Source organism: Meleagris gallopavo, chromosome 1, assembly GCF_000146605.3.
Source record: "Meleagris gallopavo isolate NT-WF06-2002-E0010 breed Aviagen turkey brand Nicholas breeding stock chromosome 1, Turkey_5.1, whole genome shotgun sequence".
In the NCBI taxonomy this organism is placed as follows: domain Eukaryota; kingdom Metazoa; phylum Chordata; class Aves; order Galliformes; family Phasianidae; genus Meleagris; species Meleagris gallopavo.
Window position 1 is genome coordinate 103,090,154 of NC_015011.2, and position 25,164 is coordinate 103,115,317.

Consider the following 25,164-nt stretch of genomic DNA (forward strand, 5'->3'; position numbering starts at 1 on the left):
TATCTTCACTTACTCAGGCATTAAAATAGTTTATCACGAAAGTAGTGTGATTTTTTTTCAGAAATTCACAGATGAAGACTTCAAGTGATTCAAATAAAGGGCCAAAATGGTAAGTGAGTTAATCTCACAAAATGATTTATAACTGCTTAGTTATAAAAGTTGAAAGTTAATATTTATTAATTTACAGACTGAATTTACGTTGCGTCTAAAAATTTGTGAAAAATAGTGAAATTAAACCATGCATTAGTGTTAAAGACTGCACTGTACAACATCAAATTTTAAGATCAAGCCAAACAAACTACATTATTAAGAGAACTAACATATGACCTTTGCAAGGTATTAAAACGTTTCTGATATATGGATGAAAGTTTTTAAAAAGTCAAGTTGAATTTTGTGTTCTAGCTTTCAGTCCTATTTTCTTAATGATCCTCAATTTTAAATTCAATGAAAACTGAGTTCAGCATAATTAGAGAGATAATCAGTTCCTATAGAAGTTTTAATTAAAACTCTGCTAGGGCCATGAAACTTACTGAAGTACAGAGATAATTTGGGCAATACTATATTTTATGATCATCATTATTTTCCACAGTTACATGCAAGCTTAGCCAAAAGTTAGGATCTAGAATAGATATTGCAGAGTATAAAGTAAACTACTCTTGTGAAATCACCAGAATTATTCAGGCAGGATAGTGCCTTTGGGAAAATTTTTAAACCCTGAATATCTACAGTTATAAACACTCATACATTGCCTTATTTTGGACTAAGGAAAAGGAATTCTAAAACAGAAAAGCATTAGCAATATTCAGCATAATGGGTTCATCATATTTGGCCCACATGGAACAAGGAGAAAAAAAAGCCATCAGCATATTGCAGCAAACACACAATTGGACAACTGCTCCTGCAGCTAGATGTGGCCTGCACCAGACTTTTCTGTAGTGCTAACCACAGTAAGAGATAATTTCTAATAACTGATGTAGTGTATCAGCTTCCTTCATGCTGCTACACTTACACTGAGGTACAAAGGATTTGACTCTTGTTTCCAGTTAACTCTTCTGGAGGAAACACAGACATTGTCTTCATTATATGATCACCTGAACCCATGTTTGTATTTAAAAAGTACATAGGTACAAGTGCAAAGGACAAAATATACAGCCAGAAAAGCACTGGCGGTAAAGAGTTTTACAAGCATCAATCTCTAAGGTCATAGATTAAAAAATGGCAGTTTCACAGAATCACAGAATGGTTTGGGCTGGCAGTGACCATGGCCACAAAGCCCACACCGCCCCAACCCCTGCCGTGTGCAGGGCTGCCCCCCACCAGCTCAGGCTGCCCAGGGCCCCATCCAACCTGGCCTTGAGCACCTCCACAGTTTCTCTGGGCAGCTGTGCCAGGACTTCCTGAGAAGAGGTTTTCTCAGGAGATTACTGGCAGGTCTTTCTTTCCATCAGGGACTGGTGTGCTGCCACCACCTGCTTGCCCTGCCTGCCCCTTGTAGGAGCTGCTGGCTGGAGATGATATGGGAAGGCACAGATTGGGCAGGGAACAAGAGACATCACTCATCTGATTTTAGTTAGCCATGTGAAAAACTGCTTTCAACAGTTTTCGGTGATGTGCAAAATGAAGTATTTACAAAGCTCATGAAGTTAAGAATGCTATTGCTCAGAAGTATTGAGTATCTTGAGTAGTACTCATGATTGTCAACTATCTGCCACTCTTTTCCGGTTAAAATACTGCTATCCAAAGCACAGGTTTCTGTCTCCTAAATTTAAATTTTTATTAAATTGTAGTACAACCTTTAGTTCAGAAATCTTTTGTTATTCCATTTGTTGTTGTTTTCCTTCACATTCATTCCCTCTGCTGCCCCTGAACTGTGCATGCCAAGAAGCTCAAGTTTCTGAGTCCTAGTTGATGAGACAAAAAAACCCTGCTGTTGCTATTGAACAGAAAGAACTGAGGTAGCCACGTACAGTTCTAACGTGGTAACACTGAAGATAACTGTTTCTTGCAAAAGCTATTTAGGTGATAGCACTTTCTATTTTTTTCTTCCCTTTGCATCTTTTTCTCAATGTCTGTTGTTCAAGCAATTAAATAGGAATAATCATCAAGCAAGGAAAGAGGAACCAAAATTCTTGAAGAGTATTCTTGAAGACTATCATAGTTAAAACAAAACAAGAAATCACAAAGTCTTTAAATGTAACAATCCAGATGCAAATACATGAGCTTAGTTTACTTAACAAGAAATTTGTATATTAAAAAGAATAATTCAGTTCACCTACACTCACAGAATGAGGACGAATCTATCTCTAATTCATAAACAATTGGTATTTTGCTCAGTTCAGAAAAATATCTCTGATTCTCAATTACGTAAAAGTCAGACTTTACAATACATCTCTACACCAAACACTACTTACTTCTATTAGATGTCTAACTGCAAGGTTTGCCCAAACTACATTCTAATTACAGTTTAGACATATAAGTTTATCACACTAATGAACATACAATATATGCCACTTTTACTGCCAAACAGAATACTTTGGAAGTCCCAGCTATGAGCCATCTCTCCATGTCTGTCTGAAGCAAGTCATTTATCATATGTAGTACAAAAGGCAGCATCATTAACTCTGGTTCAAATAATTAAATTATTTTCTCTGCTTATTTCATCATTTTATATATGTGCTCAGCTAAGTGAGGATCTCGAGATAAAGTTTACAAAGATTTCCACAGAAATTTTATCATATTATTCCTTCCCAGCTAAACCAATATGCTAGTTCAGTATTTTGTCAGGAGATTCTTCTGTCAGACATATCTGTCTGTAACAGGTAAGAAAATGCAACCTAACTTTTACAGCTGGCACTGAATAGAATATTTTGGAAGTAAAAAACATAGTAAATAACCTTCTCTGCACCAGCTAGGAAGAAAGAAAGGTTTTATTGGTATCTCACACCACTGGTAGATGCTCTGTTGCTTTACCAAGTATCAGTGGGTGGCTGAGGGAAGAAATAATCAGCATCTACTGCAGTGCTATAGGACATCAACTGAACAGAATTATAGTAACACTTCAACAGTCAACAGAATGAAACATTTACTGAATATTCAGCACAGTCCTACACTCACCTTTTACAAACACAAGCAACTTAAAATTTGTATAAATTGTATATTGTAACTCTGAAGACATAATGATGCTCTCTTTATTTCTGGTGTGCAGGACAACAAACATCTTATCATAAAAGCAGAGAGAAACTGTTACCTTTCACAAACACACTAACAAGTATAAAAATAACTTTGAGACTCACATAATATTGAATATGAATTAAAATACAAATTTCATACAGCAGAGTAATATTAACTATATACAGACAAGTCATATTGCTATGAAAACCTTAACTTTAAAAATGTAATTGTTTAAGCCCAAATTTTGCCTTTTCACAGAAAGATAAGAGAGCTTATAACACTCTTCAAGGATTACAATACAAGATTTCCATCAAATCTTCTGAGACAAACAGGAGCATTTGTTGAACCCTACAGTTCTGTGCTCACTGAGGCTTCCCCACAGAAATGCTCTTCTACCCTATTCCCCAGCTCCCAAAGCACCGTGACAGAGTTCTTCCTTTCACCCCATTTCATAGCTACAGCGGATTTGAGAAAGTATTGTCATCTCTTTCATACCTGGAATCCCAAATTACAGTGTTGTGTAGGAATACTTTACTTAATATAAAAGCTTTTTCTTTTTAAAAATTCTGAACATCGTGACCAAAAGAGGCAACTAACTTCAAATCTTAAAGTGTCAGATATGCAAAAGGCAAAAATAACTAACTAGTACCTTGTGCAGATTGCAAATCAAGGCGCACTTCTCATTTAGGCACTAAGGATTAGACAGATAAAATTACAAACTCTTCAGTTATGCTTTACTGTTAGCACCTTTTATTAAATACTAACTTATTTAAACACTGCACACTCATCTGTTTATGGAAAAGTGAAGCACATAACTGGAGGAGGTTCATCACTCAGATTGAGAAAGTTGTGTACTGCCTGAGTATGGCATGGAGACCTTTAGAAAGGAGTCTAAGTAGTTGACGCAGCCCAGGAGAACTGCCAGGCACTGCAGCATTGCATCTTCCATTGCCATTGACTGGAAGAAAGAAATGCTCAAATGTAAACAGGCATTCATATGCAAGACTTGTCCAGTGCACACTGACTAGACAGGGACTGACAACAACTGGAACATGACACAAAATGTAAAACATTCTTAAGAACTTAAATCTAGTTGTTCACCACTTTTTGCAGGCACTGAGAATAGCTTCTCAGCAAGACTAACATATTTCAGAAACACCGTTTTTTTCTTGTGGAATGACTCAGATAAGCTCTAAAATATATGATTCTTCAGTGTTGTATGAAACAGCTACTTGGTCTTTGGAGACAAAAACCATCTTAACAACTAATTTATTGCTTTATTTGGCTGTGTAGTGACTGGTCATTGTGAGATTTAGAAGTAAATTTAGTTCATTTCACTAGTATCTGTATCAAATTTAATTATTACATTTCTAGGCTAACATTTGTGAAGAGATCAGAGAGTTAGACTGCTACAATTTAATTAAGGATACAAAGATATGGCCTAATTTTCAACCTTGTTACAAACTCTGTCACTCATTTTTGTAGACTAGTACAGTAAGACTTCTGCAGCAAAATTTCACAAATCTCATTTAAAAAGATATCTCATCAATTTCAAACTAAAGTACTCATTTCTTTGCCAAACAAGTGCACTTGGTGGCTTTAGGCTAAAGCCACAGTGGCACAGTGGCAGTCAGGTAATTCTAAGTTCTATCAGTTTGCTCAAACTGAGTTGGTGAAGCTACAAATATCCAGTAAAGATACATGGATCTATCTCCTTTGAAGCATTAATAATAATTTATACTCCAGAAAAATTATGAGTAGAAACAAATACTATGGAAATTTCGAACAGTTGAGATGTTAACCTGAAACAGAAGTAACTGAAGTACTCGAGCTCCAAGGGACTAATAAGAAATTTAAATAAATTGTTTTGGAGCATTGAATGGTTTCACTGGAAAGACAACTGGTCATTTATCATCAGAAGTCGTTTATCTCCTTAGTCTGTCATTTATGCTATTAAGACACGAAGCAAATATAAGCTGATTTAACATCAATATTGAGTATTCACATAAAACTGCAACAGTGAGGCAAATGCAGTGCAATCCACTGCATATGATAAGTGTTAAAACGTTGACCTGTAACCAAAAATATTAGAGTGTCTAGTAAACCTTATAGTCTCATCAATGAAAAGGTACGCTAGACACTAGTTAAACTGTTACTTTATTTGTGCTGACTCAGCATATTTATCTATCAGCTCTCAGTAGATCAAGTGTAGCTTGTTTCAAGAGAAAGAATTTGAAATGCACTGCAGAATGTAAAGATATGTTCACATAGGAGATAATACAACAGTTATTAATAAACAAAACATGAGGAATAGATCTCAATAATGATGATAAAAGTTAATGATTTTATGTTGTTGTCAACTTTACTGTCTCTTAAGCATTTAATCAGAACTAGTAAGTTAGTTTTGGCCTATAGTTTGTACTCAGAGAGCAGTAGCTTACATATTTCCAATCCTGGCTCTGGATTTTATTAACTTAAGCATTTTGACTAAGTACTCTCTCTCCTACTAGGTAAGTGCAAAACACTTCAAGGTAGTATATATTTGAAGAGTATCCCATGTATGCTTCTCTTTTCAGAGAATTCACAAAATGTATCATATCATTCTGCTTCTAGCCCAGAATTTAGTTGTAATACATAGTTAAGCACCAGTAACTCTCCATCATTTGATAGAAAACAGATTCACAAGCCAGTGTCAATTAGAGTGATGATGTTCCAACAGCTATCTATCAAATGTGCATCTCTCAGTATATTGGAGCACAACAGAAGAGTAGATCATCATAGAAAAAAATGATTACTTTTAAACATAGAAGATAATTTAGGAAGATCCTTGGTTAAAAATAGTGTTTTAAATTTATTTATTTAATAAAAATGCATTTTCAATACTTACATTCTATTTTTACATAGTTCTCTTTGGTGTATAAGTTACATAAGCCTTTATTTAGTGCTCATATGGTTGAATTTTGATACATTATTTGAAAATGTTTTACGTTTTAACATAAACACTATACAGCTGACTGATAATTATCTAAATTGTATGATGTTTTAGCACCAAATGAACATGTAATGTTTACGCACAAGCAAATAATCACTAAGCAAATAAGCAAGCCATTCCACTCTTAGTTGTGGAAATTATTACCAAATTAGAAAAAAAAAAAAAAGGTCATCTTTCCAATGGCAGCATCTTAAGGTCGTCATAGGTTTTTGATTGTTTATCTTAAAAATATCAGATAATTATTCAGGTTCCTAGACTAATGTGCAGTATTTTTACTTAAGACATAGCTATGATCTGGTTTGATTAAAGAGCAGAACTTCCACTTCACATAAACTGTAACCAAACTAAGAGTTTCAGGAACTCTTTTCACTAGCTTTGTGTACAGACTCACATGCAAAATGTTCTGAGAGCTCCCACAACAAGAGTAAATGGCCCTTAAAATAGTGCTGCATACACAGGGTCTTCTAAGCAGTTTCTCTGTCAATGGGATTCAACGAGGAAAGGTTTTGATTGGATGTCTGGGGGAAGCTCTTTACAGAGTGGTGAGATGCTGGCACAGGCTGCCCAGAGAGGCTGTGGATGCTCCATCCCTGGAAGTGTTCAAGACCAGGTTGGATGGGGCCCTGGGCAGCCTAATCTAGTACCCGATCTAGAGGTTGGTGGCCCTGCCTATGGCAGGGGGGGCTGGAGCTTGATGATCCTTGGGGTCCCTTCCAACTCAAGCCATTCTATGATTCTATGATCACCATCCTGTGCTGAGCCCAGGAAATGGCATGTGTTTGCATGCAGATGTTTAAATCTAGTAATAAAGATATTCAGGTCTCCAAAAATGCATCTTACACATTCAACAGAACTACAAAAGGGAGAAGACACAATTCTCTCTGAACTAAGTTCCCACTTTTCAGTTTCATTAGTAGAACTGCCCCACTCCCACATTTTCACTTCTTAAATTCATCCCCAAGCAAGAATAGGAAGCTGCAGCAAGGCAAATGTACTAATATTCAGCATTGCAAAGTGGTCGTCCTATTAAGCACTGTGTCTATGCATAATGAAATCAAGAACACAATGTCCTCAGTAAAAGAAAGGCTGCTGAGGTTTTCCCAAAATCTGTCCACATAATTAATTTTCAGCATTTAAAGTTATGATGTTAAATATTAAGATTTGAACACAGAAGTAAATTCTCCCAGTAAGCTGTGAAATAGCTTACAATTACACAGTGTGCCAAGATAGATGGCAAACATTCTGATAAATCAATGTCTTCATTTAATGTTAATTTTTATTTTCTAATTCTTAGCTTGTTAGTTATTGAGTCCCTTCGTATTTACCAAATTAAATGTAGACACTTGGAGTTTTTTAGTGCCATGGAACTAAGATTATTCACATACACTCCCCTTCTACCCATTTATTCGCTCTTCAGGTCACCTGTTATCAAACCAAGTGCTGATGCTAATTTTAGAATGAGTATCCTTTGGTCACATTTATCTTCTATTTGGTTCAAAATGTATCAATTTAAAAAAAGAAAAATCACCTAGCAAGCATAATATGATAAAATGTGTCCAAAGAATATACAAAGAAAATGCCAGTAAGGTAAACTATTCTGTTTTCTTTTAAAGTGAACTGAATATTTAGTTCAGTTTTATGTATGTCATGTCTTCACGGAGATTCTACACTTCCTACCTCCCTGCCTTGAAACAGGTAGTGTTATCATCTACAGCTTTTTATTTTTTCTACAGTGAGTAATTTTAAAATTTAAAAAAGCTATTTGTTGCATAAATTCCAACACACCTTCCTTCTTAAAGTGTATGCAATAGTCATAATTGATCTAATTTCAAAAGAACTACAGAAATATTCATCATTGTGCTTTTCCTTCTAAATGCCAGTAGCACAACTTGATTTTGTCTTGCAGGAAATTGAGATTTTCTTGTCAGCTTTCAGGGGAAGCCAACAGATAAAATAGCAAATAAAGTACTTATGCATTGGAATATTTTGCTAGGGGAAAAAACAACAAATAGTATTTTTATTTAATTTAATAGTAAATAATAAAATAGTAAAATATAAATAGTAAAATAGTTTTTATTTAATAGTAAGTGGTTTTAACTAGAGACTGATTTATAACTTCTCTCTGAATAACTCTTCCTCTACTGACTTTTGCAACTTCTGTAGTTTTCTTGTGCAGAAATAAACAAAATCACATAGTTTCAGCAAAAGACTAATCAATAAAGTATGAAACCACAAATAACAGACAACTACATTCATGAACAAGTAAGCTCTGACAAACAGCAGATAAGTAACTCTGTGTGTTAGTTAGAAAACAAGCAACTTCAACAAAGATTTCAAATTGAAGCACTGATTCCAGCAGATCTGACGACCTACTGTAGTCATGCAGTTCTTCCAATGCATAGGGGTAGAAAGTAGTGATTTAATACTTGTAGTTGCAGCTCTGGAATCAGACTTCAACTTTATTCTTAGGTATATTGTGCAGATTAAGTTTATACAAATTCTTACTTTGAATATTAAGTAGTATTTTCTTCAAAAACAAAAATGTTAGATCTCATATGTTGCTAACACTGACATTCTAAATCGATCATTTTAGTTCAATATGCTTCTCCATGATAAATTAATAAATTTATTGACTGAACATTTAGAAGAGAGAGATTAAAAGTTTCAGATTACCTTCAGCTGATTATTGAAAATATCAATTTCCTGAAGTTTAGATCTGGTTTCCTTTTCTACTTCATCTAGCTGGTCTCGAAGCTGTTGACGGGCTAGTTCCTTGGCTTCTAAGGCTCTTTTGATAGTAAGAAGAGAATCTCCTGTTTTTAAATATATTGTGAAATAAATATTTTCTTACATGGAGAATTTCATGGCACAGCACACAACATTTTTCAAATCGTATCTCGCAACACAGAAAATCTTACAGAGTATGCTGTGGAATGCAATGTCATGACTTTTAAAAACAGATTTAGACTTACAAAAAATATACTTACTATGCAAACTGTTCTGTTGAACCTGCTTTAGTTGGTCATTGAGCAATTGCTTTTCTGGAATCAACTTTCCAAGCATCTGCTGAGATTCCTGAAAAGAAGAGAATACAAGATGATAAAAATGCAGAGTGGTAAGTGATGGATAACAACTATGGTCATGACAGCTTTCATTTTAATTTCTTCTGAAATCACTTTTTACTTTTCCATACAGTAAATCATGTATTATTGCTATTACAGAAATACTATCTGTATGGTACCTCCACTCAGAAATGGTTCTCTGCCTATTTGTCCTTGTTTTTTTAATACAAAAAGAGTAGGAATATCAAATTTAAGTTTATTACCTAAGGACTGATTTCTCATTGAATACGTAAGTTGGATTAGAAGTAATTGAAACTGAGGACAGAAGGAGATATAGGCATCTTTTCTTGTATCTAAATATGTTTAAAAAACACTTCTTAACTGTTTACTTCTCATTTTAGTAAAAAAACATTAACTACAATAATAAGTAGGACAAATATTATCAATTTATACAAAAAAAGAAAATAAAAGCTCTCACCTTATATTATGGACAAAGCTACGCAACACAAACTGTTAGATGAGAACAGAGATCTCTAAAGCTATATGTTTAGTACTTGTGAAAGAGGATTAAGGCCTCTAAATTTCAACATACATTCATAGAATTTTTTACCAAAATTATAGGAGACTGAGAAATTCATCCTTTTGTGGATTATATATAGTCCTTGCTCTTTTTGGAGGATCAAGCCTTGACCTCCAGCTTCAAGTTATCACAGCAAATTATAGAAGCATGATGTAAAACAGCTTATTGTACAAAGCTGTTCAATTGTCAATGTCTCATCTCTCATGCAAACTACGTAGCTCATTTCAGCAGCTACCTTGAATAGCAGGCATTTGAAGAACATCTGACAATTCCAATTTGTCACAAAGGACTGTGAATGAAATAATACAACTCTAGCAACAAATGTTGCGTAACAACTCATGAAAAGTTTCTACTTCTCACCACAAGAACACAAGCTTGAATGCAGTGGCACAACTTCATAGTTGCCCCACCTTACTCAAGGCAGTCTTGAAGACGCCAGTGTTTGGCTCAGATCTTATGATTATGCAACAGCCACAGACAACTGTAATCTCCTTATGTTCCAGAAGACACACTCAGCACACCAGTCAAGGTCTCCATAAATTCATAAGGTCTAAAATTTAAGATAAGCTGTGCATTTGACTATTAGGAGTCACACGTCTCACTGTTTAGCTGTATTGTCTATAGCACTTTTCAGCTTTTCAAGGATATAATGAAGGCCAGATAGTTCTACCATGAGCCTGTTTTCTTTATTTAGAAACAAAAAAGGAACAGCAATATATAATGCAGCGTTTTCCAACTCATCTGCCTGAGGAGGTCTGCCTTGTTCCCAATAAATCACCACTGATATGTTTTAAAACTACATGCAAAATACTGTCCTCTGCATTTCTGCTTCACCCTTCCACCAAACTCCCTTCCCACTGAAATACCTGCAAGCTCCATGTCACAGTTTGAGATGAAAAATTTTAAAAGAAATATGGTCTTGCACACAGCTAAACTGGAAATAGTTTTCAAATAGTATTACCGAAGAAAGACGGCCTCTAATTAATTATACGTACTGAGGGATTAACTTCAATAGAAGAAAGGAAAGGAAACTGGCCCTCTAGACACATAGATATCAAAATTCTATCACTCCAATCAAGGAATGATTTAGTTAAGAAAAATAGCAGAACAAATCTCAAATTGATCCAGGATTTACAGAGAAATTACATTCTACAAGTGCAGAAAGTAATACAGGACAGTATTTCAGAGTAGAATGTAAACTCAATGTATTTGCTTTTAATGGGACATTAATTTGAATACCCAGAATAATTCTGAGTGGATTTAAGAAAAGAGAATGTCAAGGGACCACGAGGATCAAGTTGTCTCCTGCTGTCACGGACAACTATGCAACAGTTATCTAGTCCAAGAATGTCTTCTGTATCCATTAGTTCTACTGAGGAAACAGATGGAAGAAATTAATGGCATCACTAACACTGTAGTTTCATGCAACAGCAATTTTCTATATAGTAGCAGAAGGAAAAAGAAAAAAAAGAAAAAAAACTATCAAAAACAAGTTCTCTTACGTCCAATGAGGGAAAATTTTCTCTTCTGACTCTATGCTCTGAGCAAGAGGGTAAATGAGAAATTGAGATACCACTAATACACTGTAAATCTCTGTCACATATTCTGCTCCCAGTGCTTCAAAGAAAAGTCATATTATTTGGGAACCTAACTGTTCATCAAGGAGGCAAAAAAAACCTCTGCAAAAAACTAGTGAAAGCCCTGCAGACAATATACATGTGGTTTAAACACCCCTGGAAATATAACTCTACCAGATACGAGAGATTCACATAACTAGTACAGATTTTCATCGTGCAGTATTAACTGTTAGACAATTTCTTCCAAAAATTTTAATCAAACTCCATCTTGAAACTAATTAATAGGTTAAAGAATAATTACTTCTTTTAATTATCTCACTTTTCATGCCAAGTGTCACATGTATTAAATTATAATACTTCCAAGTAAAGATGTAATATTCTACAAAAAGAATTCACAATATTAACTTCTCTTTCCTCTACAAATTAGACACTAAAATGTAAAGGATATTGGAGAAACTCATCTATTTCAAGAAAAATTTTTCCATTCTCCCCAGATAGAATTGACCTTTTCTACTAACTAGTAGCATTTCTTTCTGAAAACAAAATTGTGATTAACCCCTCAAGCAAAACTAACTGAAATACTAGTGGTAGAGAACAATGAACTGCTAAGAAAAGAGAGTTCCACAAAGCCATAGCTATTGTTATCAACATAAAACAAACAAACAAACAAAGAAAAAAGCCCTCAAACTCAAACCCAAAAATCCAACAAAACAACCACCAAGAGAATCAAATGTAATTTTCCTTACAGAAGTGCTGTCACAATCATTGTGAATGAAGCAATTTAAAAAGTGCATAGTTAGAAGTGCCCTACACCTTACTGAGTACAAATCATCTAACAGCAATGAGAGAAAGCTAAAAATCACTACAAAGATAGTAGTGATTCTAAAACAAGTGGTAAATTTCAGAGTGGTTTCAAAATGCTCAAAAAAAAAAAAGAAAGCAATGTGAAATTGGCTGTGCACATAAGATCTTAAGTCTTTAACATGTCCAGGTAAGTGGGTGCTTTTTCATGAATTTCATCAAGCATAGCCAGCTTTTTGCTTCTCTGAGCCAGTACTGCTAAAAGTGATATAATTTCCTACACTTCATCAAACGCTGTTTGACTTCATTTTCGCTTGCAATACAGGAACATTTCATTAAAGGGAGGTGTGTGATTTCAAGCTAACTATGGTAGCTCTTAAATGTCACAAGCTTCTTGTTGTAGCATTTCTTGTTTGTATCAAGTGGACACAAATACTGTAAGAACACGATCCCTCAACAACAATTTATAACAAGCTGCTGCCAAAAGAAAGACATCTTTCTATTGGCAGGTGTAATGATGCACACAAAACCTAAATAGAAATGAGAGGTGTTTTAAAAAGTAAGACGAAATTCCAAAAAATACTCATGCTCAAAACAAAACAAAACAAAAAACCAGAAAGTCCCATCTTCATATCTGACAGAATTTTAAATAGAAAAGCAGGAAAGAAGAATGCAAGGACTTGGTCAAGAAATGACTGGCTTAACTGGCAAATGAAGTTTTGATACATTCTTCTTTATTTTATAATAACAAAAGCATAATCAAGTCACTTTACTGAGGTCATTCCTTTTGGCACAGAAGCAGAAGTCACTACAATAAGAATACATCACAAGATTCGATTCGTCTCATCCCCAAACCCATTTATTTACTACTCCATACAAAAGAATTCCATGAGGACAAGGCAGTAATCACAGCTATACCTTCAAGTGTTGGAAGCAATTCCTAAATGTCTGAAGAACAATACAGAAACTTTAAAAATAACCATCTGTAATAATTGCTCATATACAAGAAACAATACATCATATTTTGTGCCAAGTTTTGTTTTGTTGATGTAGTTAATGAGGGCAAAGTGCAAGACTAAGAACAAAATTAGAAAAATTTCCTTACCTGTAGCTGCTGTTGCAAATGAGTGATTTCTGCAATTCTCAGTTCTCTAGATTTATTTGTACTTTCAATTTCTTGTCTTTGGGTAGACAGACGACATCTGATATCCTGAAGCTTTCCTTCCAACTGATTTTTTTTATCATTCTTTAGATAAAAAGAAAAAGACCTCTTTGTTTTACCAGAACGCTTCTCATGGAAATCAGGATCTAAAAAATACTTCTATTCCACACTTAATGTTGAAATTATAGAAAACAAATAGGACTATGTCACAGACATTACCGTGTTTGTGCGTTTATTTTGCAACACCACTTACTAGAGCTTCCAGCTCAAATTCTAAAGTCTTCTTCTTTGCCTTCAGAACAACTATGTCCTCTTGTTCTCTGTTTCTTTGATTTAGCAGTTCTTGCCGACGATTACGTTCCCATTCAAGTTGCCTCTGCCTCTCAAGTTCCCGTTTTGCAGCCTTCCGCATTTAATCAAAGCAAAAAGATACGAAAAATCTATTTTGAGAAAATATTCTAATCACTGATATTCATATTCTAATGAGTGATTAAAACATTAATATAAACATGCTGCTAAGTTGTGGAATAACTATGTACCTCTATTTAAGCATATAAATTGCTCAATTGTTTAAACGCTCACTTGAAACTACTGGTGCTTCACTTATATAGAAGATACGTGAATTAACAGAATATCATTCAAGACCTAGTTTTCTGATTTAATAAGTTGTTTCACATTAAGATTTCAAAAGCTCTTCAAAATAGCATCAAATCTATCCCTAACATAAGGCAATCTCCATCTTGGCAAAGAATAGTCAAATGCTACTGCACTGCACTGATTGGCAATGTGAGAATGTAACAGCTTTTGTTAAGTTAACCAGTATGTGTTTTCTTTAACAAATTGTCTCATCACAGGAAGATCATGAATGTCACCAATGCCAAGAAATCTTTCATCATTAATTCAAACATCTCTTTACATTAAAGAGAAGGACTAGCATTATTTTTAAAGAAATCAGAAACTAGGCGCACACTGTCTTAGATCTGAAGATCTCATTCATTCATTTCATGTGAAAAATTAAGAAAGAAATTGTCAAACTCTTTCCTTCCCTTCAAAAACCCCAAAATATATGTTAATTGTTTAAATATTTGCTTATTAAAAATAAAGATGGTAAAATATTTAGTGTACACATTCTATTCTGTTCCAAACAAACACGGATCTCAGTGACATAGCCACCTTCCTTTTATCCAGTTACCTCTCTCCTTTCTATTTCTTTCCTCCTTTCCTCTTCTCTCTGCCGTTCCAATTCCCGTTGTTTTTCCAACTGTTTCTCTAGCTCCAGTTGTCTTTTCCGTTCTTGCTCTTGTCGCTCACGTTCCTTCCTTTCTTGCTCTGCCCGCTCCAGCTGTGCTAGACGCTCTTGTTCTTTGCGTTGCTGTTCCAGGAGAGCCTGCCTCCGTTTTTCAAGTTCTAGATTGCCACGTTCAAAGTTCTCACGTTTTTTATCTTCAAATGTAACTTTAATTTGTGGAAAAACGGAATAAAGGAGAATTAAACTTTTTTTTTTGTCTTGAAAAAAAATTCAGCGTATGCTGAATCAAAGTGAAATAATCTTCCAACAATAGTAGAAACAGCATTCAACTACTGATAGTACAGCTCTATAGGCAATCCTAGGTTTTATCATTACCTTTTATATCGTAGTTCCCTTTAAACCCACAACCTGAGGTAGAGTGAATATTAGTCCTCATTTTTCAGACACATGATCTGAAGTTCCTCTATACACTGACAATAGTAATAGCACAAGAACCAGCCCTTCTTTTACTAAAGAAAGGCAAAGAATTCAGACAAAGATGTTATTTAAAAGCTATTATGCAAATGATCAGAATGTATTTAAACTTGATATTCTCATAAGATAACTCATTACTGTCAGGAAAAGAAATAGCTTGCTTAATTAATTTGTTGAGCAGAAATACTCATGAAGACTACAACCCTGCTCAAACACATCCTCATCAGTTACTGTCCTAAAATAATGCCATCAGTTCCAGCACAGGTTCTCTGACATTCTTCTGCAATATCAGGGGTTATCCTTCCCCTATTACATGCCCTAGACCCCCCTTTCATGGTTCCTCCACATTATTCCCTCCACATGACCTTCTGTTTCTTTTCATACCCTCTATGTCTCATTCCCATACTTTGTACTCTGTATTTCTCTTCCCTCATGCTCAACTATTGATGTGCAAGCTGAATCAAGAGATAATTCATGTTCACTCCGAAGCGTGAACGTGCCAACTGCTTGACATGTAGGCCCAACATCTGCTCAACTAGTTGAATTCTTGTCTTTTCTTAAGTTCGAGTCTCTTCCCTATTACCTATCACCAATTTTCACAGAAGAAGAAATTCAATCACTTTAATGTTTTGACTCTGAGAAAATTTATTTATTTCAAATTAGCTACTAGATTCAAGGGATACTAAGATACAGACTGTTAAGATATAGAATGTGATTATAAACACCATTGCTTTAGAAAATGAAGGAAAAAGGGGAAGAAAAAAAAACTATGTCAAAGAAATTTAAAAGAAATGGGTAGAAGGGCAAAAAGCTTGCCATCAGCATAGGTACTGTTTAAGAAATTATCTTAAAAGCTCAAAGAAAACATATACCAATAGGATGAAACACCAAGCTCTCTTACAGTCTACAAACTAGTATGGTTACTCAACAAAATCAAGACATAACAAAACAAAGTATCAAAACAGAAGAACAAATAAAATGAAATGAATAGCTATTGGTTTATGTTAAGTGCTGAAGGGATGGCTTCTAAAAGTTCATAGAACTAGTAATAGAAACTCTTTCAAAAGTCTCAATAAAAAAAATAACCCCAACCAGTTAGATTTAGTAAAACCAATTAAGAAGCAAGAAGTCATTCACTGCATGAGTGATCCTTGTAGCAGAAATCTATACATCAAATATAGTGAAAGATTCATGCACTCAACATAGTTCTTGAACTGGAAATAAATGGCTATAGAACAAAAATAAACTCTAAAATATTAACAGGTTGCAAAGCCCAGAGAATGTTAATCCATAGTTCAAAGACTAAATAAAATTCAGGAACTATTAAAGGTGGCCTTGCTTGAACAGGGACTTGGATCAGATGATCTACAGAGGTCCCTTCCAACCTCAACCACTCTGTGACTGAGTGATAGTAGATGTGCTCCGCAAGCCATCCTTTAAACAACATCAGTGCAGTAAGACTAGATGATGAAAAACGTAACACCAGTCTTCAAGAAAAGACAGTATAATGACCAGTCAGTTTAATCTCAAGCAGGGCAAAGTAGCAGAGGCTATGTATGCATGACTAAAAAAGATAACCACATGGAAGAATCAATACAGGGAAGAGCTGCCTCTCAAGTCTAATAAAGAGCTGTGTTTAGAACAAAACAGAAAAGCATTATCTTGGCACTGTATAAATCCACCACGTTGCTACATCTTCAACGTTTTTTTTGTTTGAGATTCTGGTCATCTTAGAATTGAATAGAACAAAAAGTGTAAAAAGAACAAGAGGGGATGACCAGAAGTGTAAAAAAAAGTTTCTTGCCATTTAGCATCTCTGAGGCTTTATGCTTCTCTCTCTTATTTTTAAAACAGAGCTGCTAAAGCTTATATAAAGGAAGCATTTTGCTACACAGCACTGAAACAAGCCTCTCTCTATATACGACAAATTATACTGCCTATAAGACAGAAAACTGAGGTAGTAAAGTCTTCATTGCAGTCCTATAAACAGGCTGCAAAGTGCTTCCCCTATTGAAAGTACCTAAGGTAAACAGCCTGAAAGCTGTTCCTATCTCCACTGTTAGGAACAAATGATTCAGGAATCAGCTTGGCCAAGAAATATTGTGTTGGTTATGCCTCTGACAAACTGATATGAAAAGAAAATATTTCTTAAAACATGATTATAACTTCAGAGCTTATAATCTGATGGTCTCTCTGATAACAGCACACAACACATCTCTATTTACGCTTGCTCACCTGGTAATTTCTTTTCCAGTTGCTGCTGTTCTTCTTCTAATGCTGGTTCTTCTGGTAACCTTTGGTCTACAGATACTGAGCTTACAGCAGATACGCCACTACCAGAGCGTACTCTTCTGTCAATAAAAGGATAATTCCAAGTTGCTTAAAAGAACCTATGCCTGTCAAATTTATTGATAATTTAATGACAGAATCATAAATTAAATGCAATGATGTAATGGTTAGTGATATTTAATTCTCATTGTCTGATGTATTTTACTCTCTGGTTGTCATTAAGAGAATAGTACTCTCCAGAGCACCAATAGCACACAGTGGTGACCTAAGCATCAAGTAGTCTACAGATGCATTTAACTCTCACTACAATCTTTTAATTATGACCAGTCTGAAGCTGGGGAAATAGTGAATTTAACTATAATGAAAGTTGCAAAGACAGAGAAGGCTTAATATAGTCAAACTGAAAACAAGACACCAAGCAGAAGAAACAAAATATTATCATCTTCAAGATTATATTTTAAGAGCATGAAGCTGTGACTGCATGTAAACATCTCCTTTCATTTCTGTAACTTGTCTTCCCACCCATTTCTCCACCAAAAAGAAGTGAAATAGAGAAAGAGAAGTACTGACTCAGCATTACTATTCACAAATAAAACTTTTTAAATAATAATAAAAAAAAAGAATTTGCTACAGTGAAAATTTAGGGCACATTTTAACTTCTAAAACATCCTAACACATACAGAAGTATAAGCTTTAACTAAAAACCTTTAAGTCCATGTTGCCAGGCTGAGTCAGCAGAACACTGACAAAAACTGTACTCTCACAAGGATATTTTTGTGACAAGGCTTTTTTCAAGCATTCAGCACTTCTAATAAACACAAAATTAAAAAAAATGGTAGACAAGCATTTCCCAATGAGAAGGCACTCTCTGCCATCTATGCAGCATAAAACCAAGAAGGGCTATTTTCCAGTATCTTGCTTTTCACACTCACAGGACAGCGTTCCCACATGAAACAAAAATTTGTGAGCAAGATTCCAGAATTATAACTAGTTACCTAAATGAAGGTGGAATATACTCCGGAGGCAGTACAGGTGGCAATGGCTGACCAGACATAGCTACATCAATTAAGTGCATAGCCAGAATAAACTCTTCAGCTGTAAGCTTTCCATCTTGATCAATATCTGAAAGATTCCTTTTCAAAGGAAAGATACAAAGTAAGTAAATTATTAAAGATAAAAAATCACTGTTAAAAAGTACAACTTTGAATATTCAGTTCCAAATTAATTTATTTTTTCCATTATTTTTTCACCCTATTTGTTTTTTAAAACAAATGAAAGGTAAAATTCAAATGCATCACAATTTTCCACATTTCTCTTGTATGTTCCTTGGAACTATCCATACAGTCGTGGCTTCCACTTTGTTTGTTTGAATGCTGCCAGTTACTATAAGCTATGTAGGTAATGTTAATCAATGTGGTATTCTTGGACACTTTGTGAATATCCACTGAGCAATATAATTCAAAAAATGAATGGTTCAGAGTTTTGGTAGAATTTTTGGCTTATTTTTGGTCTGTTTTACATCTTTCATGAAGACTCTCACCTTGTGTTCCTGAGAGCATATCTGCATTAAAATCAAAACCATTAACACTGTAACTTTGAAAAGCACAAAAACATTTTATCATTATGCACACGCAAGAAAAAATGGATGGCCTAAATCCAGTGCTTCAACAGATTCATGAAATCTCCAACACCACTTTCATATGAAGGAGATCTTGGACAAAATTTAACAGTCTATACATCAGCTTCTTTTTTCTCCATCATGCCTGTGACTCTAACCAGAACAGGAAAATCCCCCATGATGCTGTGAAAAATCTAAGGTGAGCAATTGATTTTTTCATGTCTTAAGGTACAGGACTTTGGTTATGGAATTCAAATCTGGGAAGTTATCATAGCCTCATTTGATCTATGCTTGTGGTAATCAGGCTGTGGCACAGGAACGAGATAACAGAATGAAAATTTAGCATGTAAGGATATAAATTCGACGCACTAACAGTTTGAGTCCACATCCTTGTCCCCCCAAAACTGAAACAGCAGCTTCAGAACAGCTGCCATTCTGCACATCAGTACTTTACCTTGTGTGCCTATGAGACAGCAAATCAACTCCCAAAACAAATTGAAGCCAACCCCAATACAGATTGAAAACTCTTGCCCCAGGGAGCAGTAACAGTGGTTTCAGTGACAGAATAAATTCAGGAAAGACAGCAATACACAGGCCAGAAAAAGCTGTAAATTCTATTCCTTATCTCAATAGAGCAGGCAATTTTGAATGTCAAAAATCACTGCTATGATATGTCTAGAACGCCTGGATTCCCCTGCCCATGCAACCAACTCAAGCACTGGCAACAAGCACAGAACTTTCTGGCTAACTGGGATGACTGGGTTGCTATTTTTTTCCTCATAGTAGCTTTGTTAGGAAACAGAGAAGAAGAGGGTGCTTTTTAAAGATATAACGAAAACACCAGTGCTTAGAAAAGAAAGTTACAGTACTGTGACATTACATTACAGTTACAACAGAGCTGACATCCTCACACAACAGAAGTCAGATGGATTATTTTGTTGATTGTTTTTTGAGGAAAGACTGACAAAGAGATTAACTAGAAACAAGTTGTAGAGGAAAACTGGAAGTTAAAAATACAGAATCAGTATGAAAGTTATTTGAAAAATCACCACAGATAACCATAAATCAAGTACTACTAAGTAATAAAGTAGAAAGTTACACATTACATACAGCAGACTTCCAAAGTGTGAAGGCAAAAAGAGACTAATCCATGTGACAGTAATACCACAATAAATTTGGCAAATGAGAACTTGAAAGGAAAATAGCCAAAACAAACCCTCCTAAAATCCACAATGGTAAGTACATAATCCCACATCTTTGGAAATAAGGCCCTAGAAACTCACATAAAAAGCAGAGAAGCCTCCAAAAATGTATGGTTCTACATTAAGCTTTCTTTTGTACTACCTGTGCAAACCTGTAACTTTCACTGGTGCTTTACCACATATGGCTGAGGATGTATAAGATAGGAATCTAATTTGTTCTACCTGGAGTAACTGAAACCCAACATATAAAGCATCTGTGTGAATAGTGCAAAATACACTCTTTTTTGGTTAGGTAGGCAAAGCAGTGCAGGTTTTGTTTTATAAAATTACATACTAAAAAGAGAAGAATGTAATGATAGAGAGAGTTTGAAAATGGGGGAAAACAATACAGGAGAGGACAGAGGGTTAAGTACAATTTCCAGTTTGGCAGAAATTGTTAGATTTATCTTTACCATATCGTGGCCAGCTGAGCCTGGGGTAAACTTGACTGCATAAGAATAGTTCTTGCTTGCGGACCTAACAAATTAAAACAAGGGTTAATAAACAAATAAGCAATTTTATCCTTTTCTTGTATTACCAAGCAGTTAATGCACAAGCAGAAGTTAGATTTGAACAGGTAACACCAAAGTGATGTTACCAGCATGAAGAGGCTTACACATACTACTATTCACAGGTCCCTCAAGAAGAAGGTATTTAAAAATGCATAACACTTCCTTCTTCACAACACTCAGTCAGACAAAAAAAAAAAAAAAAAAAAAAAAAAAAAAAAAACCACCAAAAAACAACATCCAAACACCTCTTTACCAGAAAAGATGTTCACAGAACTAGTAAAACTAAATGAGTGTATTGGTCAATCTTACTTCTGAAACTGGGTAGGAACCCCTACCAGCAGATACATCAAACATTGCAAATGGCTGCAGAAGTTTTCACAAAGCCCACTATATCTTTATTTCCCAGTGCCAACTTATTTTTACAGAAAATTCAGGAAAGAAAGTAAAAAAAGGATCCCAACTATAATAAGCACTTGCTCCCAAGGACCATTGAGCAGCTGGAAAATTTTAGCTGAAAAATATTGATGGTAATAACTGAGAGATGAAAGTTTCTTTACTATCTGAACAGCATTTAGCATGCTGCTACAATTGGCCTTTTATAGTTGAAAAAGGAGACAACAATAACTGTTTCAATACCTGTTAAGTGTCCACTCATTGTTTTATCGTGGCTATTGAACAACTGTCTGTATTTCAGTCTTGATGACTGAGGTACTGCCCACTCTGCCACAGGAGGCACACTAGAATGAGAAAAGGGATAGGGAAGAGAGAAAAAAATATTATATTACTCACTTTAATTGCATGAAGTGACAAATACAAGAGAACGAAGTGCTGCAAAGAGGTCAAGTTTCATGCCTGTACTGCTTGATTTCACAAACATCCCTTTCTACTCCTGAAACCACAAAAGTTTTGACTTCTTGTTTGAAAACATTTGTCATGACACAGTGTCTTAGATGTTTTTTAGGAAAGATAAATGACAGGCCTAAGATCTTTACTTTTTTCTTTACTAGAAGAGAAATTCAGTGACCTAAACAGTTTAGAGGAGCTAAAAAATTTTACTGAAACATATGATAGGAAATGCTTTACCACAATCAGTGGAAGTAATATCTCATTTTACCCTGTCTTTAACTACTTGTCTTAGCCAAATAATACATAAGCTGATTAAGGAAAACAAATGTGAAATCTCCTAAAAACATTAAAAAGTGTGGAAAAAAAATACACATTAAAGCAATCAGATTTTTTCTTTACAAAACTCAACAGACAAATGCAATACTTATAATTCAGATGCATAGTAGGCTGAGTGCTGTTATTTGTAGCTATAATTTCCCATGCTTGAAGGCTGACAAGTCTTCCTACTGCAAACCAGTGCGTGTAGTTTTTCTGTCTTTAGGCACATTAAAACTTTTTTTGTTAGTTAAAAAAAAAAAAAGCAGATTATATAAGCATGTCTGAAAGCATACCAAATTACAACGAAAAAACTGAAACAAACCCACTGAATCCCTTTTCCCTAGTCCAATGAGTAAGACCTTTCAAAATTGAGCTGAGGATTACGTGAACAAGCTACTAATTGACCTCATATCCTATTTTCACATGACAAGAGTCCAAAATGCTAATATCTTTATTTCTACTCCTTCAGAAGTTTTAATATTCTCTTTCCCGAGAGCAAAATAAAAAGAAGCTGCTTTTTTCTTAAATAATGAAAATAAAAATTGAGACTTCATATAAAAAATATATACATTTATCCATGTGAATTCCTCTCTCATCAGCTTTGCTAGATGTGGAGTTTCTACTCACATTAATTCTACTTTTGTTTTATGTATACATATAACTTGATCTGTGATGTAATGTTACTGTATTAAAAAGCAAAACTTTCCTTCATGGATACTCCAATGGTAGTTTTGGAAGAAGAAATGCTGAAGGACAAAAGAGTGGTCTTACATATGCCAAATAGCATGTATGCCAGGAGTTTACTGATGGTAGGTAATAAAAGCACCATAAGAAGAATCTTGAAATTCACCATTCTCCAAATCAAAACTAAATCGTAGCTAGAAAAAAGCCATCTCTTCAAATTGTAGTTCCAATTTAATGGATTTAGCTCTTCCAATAATGAATATTTTGGCAAAACTACCATCTTAACTCTTCTGAAGAAACTGAAGAGATTCCACATTATTAGATACATTTCTACAGATGACAATAAAATATATTTTGCCTAACCATACTTTCTTCTAGGCCTTGAAATACATTTCAAGTTTTTTAGGTGATTTTTAAAGAGGAACTTTTGAGTACACATAACAAATACTTTTGTGAAGTTCATTTAAAAGATAAGAAATATTAAATATATTTTTTTAACAGAAATCCTACACTTGCTAATTTTAAAGAATTTTACTTATGTTTCCATGCTAAAATGAGGAGTCCCTGTGCAGTAGTGAACAATGCAAAGTATGTTTACAGAATCAAATGCTTTTCTAAATACTAAGGTTTCAAGAGCTTGCAAATAGTATCAACACATACTGTAACAGCTTATTACATTTTAATGGTTCAGTACTCATGCAGCATTCTTTGAAAAACCACAGCATGCTACAAAATCCTGAAGTAGTATCTCAACGGGAATCAATTTCTACAAGTATTTTTTCAGAGAATAGTTTTGTTAAAGAGAAATAGTTCTTCTAACTATGATGAAAAAGACACACATCCACTCACTCTTCACCAACTTACCTAGCCACGTCAAACGATTGTGCCTTTTGCAGTTTTGTGTTCAGCTGCGATCCTGGACCAGATCTACTAAAGGAAGAACTCTTTGGCAATGTGGCTGTAAAAATAAGGCATCACAGATATTTAGCACAAGCTTTTTAAAATGTGTAGTTTCAATGACATTCTTTTAATTCCTAATGTCAAAAAAAGCATTATGGTTCTTTTGATAGCGTGACTTTAAAAATATTAAGAGAAATAAATAGTGTCTAACAGAATAGTGAAAACACATAGGTGCTTTTCTCACATTTTCTTACATTTGTATTTTTATGTATACACTCTCGATATCAAATTATATTACAATTAATGATAGAACTTACATTCCACTACTTTAAAATAATACCAACAAACAGCAATACTTCCATAGTTATAAACAGGGAGCAGAGGTCCAATTTCTAGTCAACAGTTTACAGGCAAGCTTGTATATCATACCATTGCTCAATGTGACTGACTGTTACAGTACGCTATGTTCCACATGCCTTGTTTTAACTTTCATACATGTCTGCTAAACAATTACATTGGGCTAAATCAAATTACAGTCCTTAACCCAAATCATTCTTTAAAGTAAGTTAGAATGGCTAATTTAATGTATGTTTTCCTCTGGATTTAAAGAAAATGGCAAAACGATTTGTTAAAAGCAAGATTGTACACAGAGGTTCAGTAGGTAGCATACCAGGATGAGCAAAAGCAGGCAGAGGCTGTATAACAGCAGGAGCTCCATTAGCCAGGGGAGGCACTGCTGCTGCAGGAACAGAAGATACTAATGGCGGAGACATTCCTACTACTGGAATAGATGCCATTGGCACTGGGGCAACAGTTGTAAGAGATGGCATGCTGGCAATGCCCCCAATACCTATGGGGGAGAAAAGGAGACATTTTTTTTCTAATTTGGAGACTCCCAACATGGTATAAAAATTTAATGGCAGCCTGCACTCCAGGAAGTAAACACAGGATTAAACAGTGAATTGAAATGGAAACTTTCACACACTCTTACAATCCGCTGCACCATTAGCATGGCAGGGGAACATAAAACAATGTAGAGGGAACAAAATACCATTTTATAATGTAAGCATTTAAGATCACACTGAATGTAACACTGACAAAAAAAAATTAATTAGCATTTGCTGAAGAAAACAACTGTTTGCCTTGAACTAAATGAAGACTAATACTGTCAGGTTCCAGTGAATAATGAACCCACAGTCTACGTTTAGCCACAGCTGAAAAGAACAAGCTCTGGGATAACTGCTTGCAGACTATTGTGAAGATGAAACAGTGCAAAGCTAATCAGATAAAGCACAGTAATGAAGTATTTTAGGTGTAAGCACAGTTGTATGGATAACAAGGAGGTTAAGGAGGTCCAGTCATGCCAATGGGAAGAATGAGGATGCGTGCAAGCAGCTGAGTTTATAGTAAATAACAAAAAAGAAAATCATGGATTTTGCTGGATTTCTTGGGGAGCTGATTTTATGATACCTTTTCGTATTTAGAGCAGCATTTGTTCTGTTCAATTTCACTTATTTCTTAGTCAGTAATCAAAACTGTAAAATTATGGAAGTGATAACTTATAAAATAGGACTTTTCTTAATGCTAGTAATTCTCAGGCATCCATCAACTACAGTCACAGCAATGACTGAATCAGAAAGATAAAGAACCTCTAATTATGGCAAAATATCAAGGTTCACCTTCATTTA

The 25,164-nt window shown here is 34.8% G+C and overlaps 1 protein-coding gene across 1 annotated transcript in view; it reads right to left on the reverse strand.

Annotated features, from left to right (window-relative positions):
* ITSN1 (intersectin 1) overlaps positions 1-25,164 on the reverse strand; it is a 54,522-nt gene that overhangs the window by 15,259 nt on the left and 14,099 nt on the right. Inside the window, 11 exon segments of the mRNA XM_010723076.3 lie at positions 8,837-8,976; positions 9,151-9,238; positions 13,289-13,429; positions 13,599-13,748; positions 14,538-14,800; positions 17,304-17,419; positions 18,353-18,490; positions 20,630-20,693; positions 21,365-21,465; positions 23,441-23,534; positions 24,147-24,326. Of these exon segments, the coding sequence (XP_010721378.2) occupies positions 8,837-8,976; positions 9,151-9,238; positions 13,289-13,429; positions 13,599-13,748; positions 14,538-14,800; positions 17,304-17,419; positions 18,353-18,490; positions 20,630-20,693; positions 21,365-21,465; positions 23,441-23,534; positions 24,147-24,326 (1,475 nt within the window).